Raw genomic sequence first — 8,408 nt, 5'->3', positions numbered from 1 at the left:
TCATTATTTGTAGATACTAACTCATTATTTAGAGATACTAACTCGTTATTTGGAGATACTAAGCCATTATTTAGAGATACTAACTCGTTATTTGGAGATACTAACTCATTATTTAGAGTTATTAACTCATTATTTTTGGATACTGAGTCATTATTTGGAGAAAGATTCTCATTATAACCACTTACAGGATCTTTTTGTCACCACATTGTCCGTAATGGTCCATATATTTGGGAGAAGACACTATCTGTGTTCACTAACGTTACATAAACAGTAAGAATGTACCTTCTACCCTGTCATCAGTATTCTTCTCTACATTCTGTTCCAGCTCAACTTGTTTCTTCTTTGCCTTTAGCTCCGCCCCCTTATACGTCATCGAAACACGTCAGTCATGTGTTTGCAGACACGTAGAAACACAAAGTCAGCGGTTTCTTCTGAAGCGTCACATGAATTCCCAGATTGTCTTTAGAGAAACACTGGTGAGTGGCTCGTTCTGCAGCGCAGCTGTCAGTCAGCAGAAGAATGAGGAAACATAAAGTGAGCTCCTCCTCCCGCTGGTGTGTCTGAGGTCGATCATTTAAAGGACTTGGATGAAGGAAGAGGATCCAACATGTCATGACTGACCTCGGATCTACACTTCAGACCTGGTTTTAGTGAGTCTCTCTCCCGCAGGTCCGGCATGGATCCCCGCTGTCAGGACTGGATGTCGGGTCTCCCGGAGGAGCTGTGGGACGTTCCCCTGACTAACCTGGCCATACCCGGTAAATACACAACCTCTTCTCCTCCGTTCATGAGACATCAAGTCATAGCATCTCAGAGGAGCAGTTCGATTAGGTAACGTCTCAGGAGACTAAATACTGGTCTCAAGACGTTAACCTTTATTTATCATTATGGAGGGTCACCCTCGTTTATAATGACGTCGAGTCAATTACAGAAAAACAACAAGAAAGAGAAGTACTGACTAAGAGGCCATATCTTTATAAAATACTGAAAGACAATAAAGTTATTTGATGAATTAAAATAATGAAAATATTAAATAAAATGGTTGTGCAAAAAACACCCAGAATTCACCAGTAAAGATCATTTGGTAGATGAAAGAAAATAAAGTTATGTAAAAAGCCCTAGAATTGAAGAAATAGGGCAGATCATTTTACAAATTAACATCTTTAAAATGTAAAATAAAATACAGTTAAGTACAAAAAAGTAAAAGTAAAATTAGGGCAGATCATTTGATAGATAACTTAAAATAAGATAACGTTATATATAAAAATATTTTACATGTAAAATAAAACCTGTAAAACACCAACAAGTAGAGTTTAGGAGGTTTAAAATGTCCATAAAGTTTAAATGAGTTGATTTTCTGGTTCTGTAGTTTCACTGTAAATTAACAGCAGTTTGTAGTTCTACCTAAAGTAGCTGGAACACGAAGAAGAGAGAACCAGTCAATGTAATTGGTTCATCCATATTCATGTAACACCAGCAACATTACATCATTTCTGATTATTATTTATTTCTCAAAAATAATGTCCAAGTATCTCAGAACAATGACTTGGTATCTCAGAACAATGACTTGGTATCTCAGAACAATGACTTGGTATCTCAGAACAATGACTTAGTATCTCAGAACAATGACTTGGTATCTCAGAACAATGACTTAGTATCACCTGTTTTGGTTTATTTATTAATTCCAGAAGTCTCCGTGAGACCACGGTCTCTTTTGGAGGAAAAGCCTGAGAACACATATAAACACAAGACTGTGTGTAGTCACACAAACGGTCACCACACAGACAGCCAGGAAATAAAGCTTGTCCGTTCTCACCTGTTCAGGGAGCCATGACACCATGAGCTACTGTCTGGACATCAACTCCCCGTTGATCCCGTCTGAACCGGACACCTTCAGGCTCCTGGACGGACTTTTCTACTGTTTCACCAGACCTGCCATCTTTAAATGGGCCACAACACAGGTGTGTGTGTGTGTGTGTGTGTGTGTTTATGTTAAAAGTGGTGTGAGGACCCCTATGGGACTAAGGCAGTACGACATATAGAAGAGTTTCTCTTCCTCTTTCTCTTCCTCTTCCTCGCAGGACAAAAGCATCGAGGAGCAGCTTTCGATGGGGATTCGATACTTCGATCTGCGTATCGCTCACAAACCCAACGACTCATCCAGAGACCTGTACTTCACACACGTCATATACACACATTTAACCGTTTTGGTGAGTTTAATCGTCTTAAAGAACATCTGTATATCAGTTACTCATCCTGTGTTACTTTGAATCTTTGAAGCTTGTCTCTCATCCCTTCACGGTGAATGGAGAATAATAAAACGCAGAGAAAAGTCTTGATGAATAGAAGTAACTAACAACAGCAAAACTAAATGAAAAAGATGAACAAGGACAGATTTTCTGAGCTTTTGCACCACGAAAAAAAGTCATACACCAATCGCATTGCTTAATATATTCATAAAACATCATGTAGGCTCCATTGTCTCAACTAGGAGGGCCATATCCACTCCTTCCTCTTTCCTTCACAATAAAAGCCCCATTCATTTCATATTGGTAGGCGAGTATTTAGCATTCTCGTGTGGTTTATTCGTATGGACCCCTGTGTGTGAATAACTGCTCTACAGATGGTCATTTTAGAGATGAAGCATTCCTTTAATGAAAAGTATTATTTTAGGCTTTTACAGCATAATTGCATTAAATGTCTTCTTCTACAGGAAACACTGTCGTCTGTGGCCGTCTGGCTGACGTCTCACCCAAAGGAGGTCGTTATTCTGGCTTGCAGCCATTTTGAGGGAATCGACGACAGACTCCATCAGTCGTTCATTTTCTCTCTGAAGAAGCTTTTCGGATCAAGACTCTGCCCCCAGAAGGTCAGCTGTCTCCTCTCTCCTCTCCTCCTTTTTTGTTTGGAAGTCCACAAAGAGACGCTAAATAAACAAAAATGGACTAAAACTACCACAAAGAGACGCAAACAACCAAAAGACACCAAATACGACCAAAAAGAGACATAACGACTCCCACAAAAGAGACTAATACGACCAAAAAGAGAGACAAAACGACTACAAAGACAAAAGAAACTACCACAAAGAGACTCAAAATTACCAAAAATATGTCTCTTAGCATCTGTGGCTCTTGTTCCTCTGTAGAATTGGGGGGTGGGGCTTTACATCTCTGCTCCCAGGGGCCCGTCGTCTCATAATATGTCCATGATAGAAACAACTCAAAGCCTCACACAGGCCCCAACGTGTCCTCCACAGGAAGCAGTCCTGACCCTGCGGAGCCTGTGGACGTCTGGTTACCAGGTCGTCCTGTCCTACGACTCCCAGTTTGCAGCGAGACATGCAGAGCTGTGGCCCCCCATCCCTTACTGGTGGGCCAACCAGCGCACAGCGCAGGGAGTCACCAGCTACCTGGACTGGAACAAAGACCTGGGACGTCCAGGTGAGGGTCTTTAACACTTTCGATGTTTGACTCTCACTGCTGACTTGAGTTCCAAACATCACAGTGCTTTGTGTCTCCGTGTTTGTCCAGAGGGCTTCTTCGTCTCCGGCCTGAACCTCACAGCTGACAGGTTTTACATCGCCGAGCACCCCAAGCAGTCTCTGCGGACGCTGACCTTCAGTAACTGGGAGGGTTTGAGGACGTGGCTGGAGGAGCAGGAACCAGGATCAGACCCCAAGAGCCTCAACATCATCGCAGGAGACTTTGTGGGTCCACTTCCTCTCTGCTCTCTGGTCATCGCACTGAACCAGAAACTACTGCGGAAGAAGGCCGTCAAATGTTAGACTACAAAGAGACAGAAGATGAGCAGAAACTGACACAATAGAAAATAACCAACATGACACAAAGATGACTGGAGAGATGCACTATGACCAAAAGACCACACAAAGACCGAATACTGCTACAAAGAGATGCAATATGACCAAAATGACACACTGGACCAGAAACGGAAGAACGCCGTCAAATGTTAAAAAAACATTTTATTCCACAGGAGCTGAAACCAAATGACCTTCTGAATACACGATGTCCTCGTCTCAGTTCTTGTGTCCGTTCAGAAGCGTCTACATGACGAGTTCTAACATTCAGTTTTTATTCCACCTGAAAACATTGTGTGTGTTGTGACTCTACAGCTCTGATGTGCAATATGTTGACAAGAATGTACATCATTCTTTAATAAAATTATACTGTCAAATATTTTATTTTATTATCCAATACACAGTCTATATGTCTGTGGTTCAGTTTGCAGTAATGAGTTTCCAGAGTACCATAATATCTACACAGAGAGGTGTTGTCCACTAATAGATCAGTTGATTTAATTAACAAAGAATGACAGAAAAAGAAAAGTAAACATTTATTTCTTGGAAATAAATTATTCAGCATGAAAAAAAAGCATAAAGAACGACTAATCTGAGCCGTCTAATCGTCTAAGAGACGGCAGCCTTATCAGGATGCTAACATTTAGCTAGCTCTGGCTAACGCTACACTCTCGGTTCTTTCTCGTCTCCGTGGAGAGCTGCACATGCTCAGTAGGGACCAGGGAGCCAGTGACACGTGTTGTTGTTCCTGTGTGGCATAAATGAGCCGATAAATCATTGGAAGGCTGCAGCAGGACGGATCCCTCTCTTCTCCGTCATCTCCCCGTGAACATTTTCCTGTAGCGTCCGTGAGCGGCGGCGCCGATGATGACCTTGACGACGGCCGAGCCTTCATCCGCGTTCACCTGCACGTCCTGAACGGCGGCCTCCTTGTACAGCCAACTGTGGACGGAGACGCACGTTAGCCATCTTATTTAAAAAAAAAAAAAAAAAAAAAAACGAAACGCAGCAGCGAGGACGGCCGTCACCTTAACTGAGGAGAGCTGAGGTCAACGCTGAGCTCTAACACGCGTTTCCCCGTCGACTTCACGATCTCTTCCTCCACTGCCGTCCTCAGGCGGTCCAGACCTCGCTGCTCCAGGGCTGAGATGGGCAGAGCGTCCGGCTCAGACAGCTGATAGCTGAGACAGAAAACTCTCAGTTCACACAGAGAGGCTGTATACGTACGGTATATTAGGACAATTCATTACTATGTCTTGCATAGTTTTGAGTTCATTTAAATGTGACATTTTATTACATTTTGTGGTTTTGATCTTCTAGGCTGCTTAGCACATTTTCTATTATTTCCATTAAAGGGACAGTGTGTAGGTTATAGTGACATCTAGTGGTGAAGTTGCAGATTGCAACTACCTAAATACCCCTCCGCTAAGCCCCTCCCCTTTCCAAGCATGTAGAGAACTACGGTGGCCTTCAGGTAGAGAGTTATCTTTAGGGTTTTAGTACAACTAGAAGCTACTTTCACCAATACTCTGTTCTATTACATGAATAAATCATTGATTTTAATTCATAGTTTAGAGCAGCAAGAGTTTTGTTTACAAAAGTAAAGTCACTTTATAAAGTCATTAATATCTCACTGGAAACAATGATAATCAATAATAAAAAACATATTAGATAGTCTGTCCCCTTGTCCCCCTGTCCCCTTGTCCCCCTGTCCCAGCCAACAGAGACGTTTACAAGAACAAACTAAGATAGAAAGTTAGACCACAGACAGACACCTTTTCTTTTGCTGTCCTTGTGTAAACGTAGCGGCGGTGCAAATTGAATTAGGTTTCACTATTGTTTACAGTTTCATGCTTGTTGAACACTCCGGTCTTTAATAATTTAGCACCAGGTCCCATTTAGCACAGAGCTTGGGAACGCATCCCTTCCTTCAGGTAACATAACAACGTGGAAGCCTCTCTCTAGAGTCTGTGTTTGGTTTGTCTGTTCTGGGCTTCTGTAGAAAAACATGGTGGTGCAACATGGCGGACTCCGCCTCCTGCTCCCTATGCAGATATGAAGGACTCATTCTAAGCTAACTAAAATCCTCCTCCTGAATGCGACACGCTGGCCCTTTAAGGACAAACTTTGTCTTCTTACTTGTCAACGAGGTCCGTTTTATTGTGGACTTCTATCATGGAGGTCATCAGCCTGTCGGGGATTTGCATGTTCTTCAGAACTCTCAGCACGTTCACCTTCTGGTTCACCGTCTCCGGGTGACTGATGTCTCTGACGTGGACCAGCAGGTCCTGAGAGAGAGACGGACAGACGAGTCAACACCTCTGTAAAAACTGTAGTTCTGCTTCACGTCACAGAGTGGAAACCCACCGAGTGTTTGATGTCCTCCAGCGTGGCGGAGAAGGAGTCGATGAGCCGGTGGGGCAGCTGGGACAGGAAGCCGATGGTGTCCACGTACAGGACAGTCATGTGACTGGGCAGCTGGCCGGCGTGCACGGTGACGTCCAGCGTGGCAAACAGCTGGTTTCTGGGCTGAAGGCCGACGTCGCCCGTCAGCGCTTTGATCAGAGTCGTTTTTCCTGAACGGAAACAAAAGAAGTTTGGTTGAACTGTTAAATAATACACATACGATGTGTGTTATTTATATGTGTGAATATTTATAGGGCTATTAGAAATATTCTGGTTCAGATTTCCTCTGACAAAAAACGTGATTTCACAATTTCATATCGCGACGTCTCTAACTGCAAATACACATTAAACCTTTTGATAACAATTACTTATTCAGTCCACTAGGGGTGCTGAGTAACATTTAAGACACGTTTTTATGACTGACAAACGAGATTTTGCTGCAATAAAAATGAAAAACTTTATCTTGTTCGATAAAAAAAAGATGTTGACAAAATGCAGTTTATAAAAGGGTAATACATTTGGAATACATCACAATGTTTGATATTCAGCATATCGCAAAATGTTTAAAATCGCAATAATATCGTTTCGTGACTCGAGTATCGTGATAACACGTATTTTCTGTACGTGTCCCTACCTTTGGTAACGTAAAAATATAAAAGTCTCTCTAGAGTCAGTTTGGTTTGTCCTTTCTGGGCTACTGTAGAAACATGGCGGACTCCGCCTCCTGCTCCCTACGTAGATATGAAGAACTCATGCTAAGCTAACGAAAACATGATTCCTAGTTTCAGGTGATTAAACACCAATGAAAACAAATGTAGTTATGAATATTATATTACTTTTTTGCTAATAAATCCTCTAAATGTTACACACTGTTCTTTTAATGATTAACTTTCCTGTTTGAGCGAAAAAATACATTTTGCATTGCCATAATATTTACTTTCGGAACAATAATAAATCGCAATATACGGTGATATCGTTTATCTGGTGATTCCTGCCTCTACTAAATATATAAACTGTTTTATTTCCCAGCGTCTCACCACAGTTCGTGTATCCCAACACGGAGACGGTGGGGAACTCCTTGTGTCGACGCTGAGATCTCAGCAGGCTCCTCTTCCTCCTCAGTTTCTCCAGCGCCGAGCGGATCTTCATCTCGCGCTCCCTCAGCAGTCTCTGCTGGACCTCCATCAGCGTCTCCCCTGTACGGACCAATCAGCAAGCAGGATCAGCGGCTGAACATCCAATCACAGGTGTGCGTGTGGATTTATCGCCCCGGGCGTCGTTACCTGAGCCTCCGATGTATCTCGACCCTCCGCCCTGCTGATCCAAGTTTGCCATTTCATTTTTCAGACGAGACCTGTACGCCGTCAGATGAAGACGTTTTTAAAACCCCAATGGATGCTGGGAAACGAAACAAGTAAATAAATAAAAAACGTTACCTTAACAAGGGGATCTCTGCCAGAGAGATCTGTAGCTTGGCCTCTTTGGTCCTGGCGTTGCAGCGGAATATGTGGAGGACCACCGAGTATCGGTCAAACACTTTGACCCCCCAGGCCTCCTCGAACTCCCTCTGTGGGGAGGAAACACGGCAGTCAGCGGCTGAAAACGTCTTGTGTGTAAAGACGTACACGAGGCCTAAATAAAACATGCAGGAGTGCTCGTAAAAGCCTTCAAATCAGTGTTAAATACATCTGTGTTTATTATCTAAACTTTAACGTTGAGCTACTACAAGCAACCGAGGACGCATTCGGTTGAGAGTCACCAGTTAACACGGTCACTGGTTAAACTGAAACACCGGCTGCTCTGAAACAGTCGTGATCTCAATTCTGTAGAACGAGAGATTCTGACAACCAAACAAGCAGATAGTTTTTATGCCGGTAACAGTTTTAATTCAATGTTTAATGCTGTTAAGTCGTCTGGATAACTGGGACAAAACGACACTTCTGTTACCAACATGTGCACGTATATTAAATGACTGCAGCTGTAAAAGTGTTTATTGTTATGGTTGAGGAGCGGATGATAAATGATAACTGGTATAATAAATTGGATGATCTGTTATTAAAAATATCTTTTAAATTGATTTGTGGAGAGTTAAATGACCATATTTAACACCATTCAGGTGACACCCAGGAGGCAACCTCCGGTTCTTTAAAGTGAAGTCAGTGCTTCATGTGTTAAAGCTGCATTCTCT

The 8,408-nt window shown here is 42.6% G+C and overlaps 2 protein-coding genes across 2 annotated transcripts; one reads left to right on the top strand and one right to left on the bottom strand.

The window, feature by feature from the left end:
- Positions 1–481: 481 nt before the first annotated feature.
- On the top strand, positions 482–5,058 carry plcxd1.2 (phospholipase C, X domain containing 1, tandem duplicate 2). The gene is made up of 6 exons (XM_031840002.1): positions 482–758; positions 1,825–1,961; positions 2,082–2,210; positions 2,714–2,869; positions 3,257–3,440; positions 3,531–5,058. The coding sequence occupies exons 1-6, from the start codon at positions 677–679 to the stop codon at positions 3,782–3,784; spliced, it is 942 nt and encodes a 313-aa protein (XP_031695862.1). The 5' UTR covers positions 482–676; the 3' UTR covers positions 3,785–5,058.
- gtpbp6 (GTP binding protein 6 (putative)) lies at positions 3,960–8,402 on the bottom strand. Its single transcript, XM_031840001.1, has 7 exons — positions 7,657–8,402; positions 7,504–7,574; positions 7,258–7,416; positions 6,182–6,390; positions 5,954–6,102; positions 4,843–4,995; positions 3,960–4,756 (listed from the first exon to the last, which is right to left on the bottom strand). The coding sequence occupies exons 1-7, from the start codon at positions 7,863–7,865 to the stop codon at positions 4,630–4,632; spliced, it is 1,077 nt and encodes a 358-aa protein (XP_031695861.1). The 5' UTR covers positions 7,866–8,402; the 3' UTR covers positions 3,960–4,629.
- Between the last annotated feature and the right edge of the window lie 6 nt (positions 8,403–8,408).

Source organism: Anarrhichthys ocellatus, unplaced genomic scaffold (genome assembly GCF_004355925.1).
Source record: "Anarrhichthys ocellatus isolate YVR2014 unplaced genomic scaffold, GSC_Weel_1.0 scaffold2171, whole genome shotgun sequence".
Taxonomy (NCBI): Eukaryota; Metazoa; Chordata; class Actinopteri; order Perciformes; family Anarhichadidae; genus Anarrhichthys; species Anarrhichthys ocellatus.
Note: the sequence above shows the minus strand (reverse complement) of the source record. Positions and strands in the feature narration are given on the sequence as shown.

Excerpts from the sequence above, each read along its gene's own strand:
- plcxd1.2 (XM_031840002.1), top strand. The coding sequence starts at position 677 with ATGGATCCCCGCTGTCAGGACTGGATGTCGGGTCTCCCGGAGGAGCTG. Across the intron at positions 759-1,824 it reads GACTAACCTGGCCATACCCG|GGAGCCATGACACCATGAGC; the intron begins GTAAATACACAA and ends TCACCTGTTCAG. Across the intron at positions 2,211-2,713 it reads ACACACATTTAACCGTTTTG|GAAACACTGTCGTCTGTGGC; the intron begins GTGAGTTTAATC and ends CTTCTTCTACAG.
- gtpbp6 (XM_031840001.1), bottom strand. The coding sequence starts at position 7,865 with ATGTTTTATTTAGGCCTCGTGTACGTCTTTACACACAAGACGTTTTCA. Across the intron at positions 6,391-7,257 it reads GTTGGGATACACGAACTGTG|GAAAAACGACTCTGATCAAA; the intron begins GTGAGACGCTGG and ends GTTTCCGTTCAG. Across the intron at positions 6,103-6,181 it reads TGGAGGACATCAAACACTCG|GACCTGCTGGTCCACGTCAG; the intron begins GTGGGTTTCCAC and ends TCTCTCTCTCAG.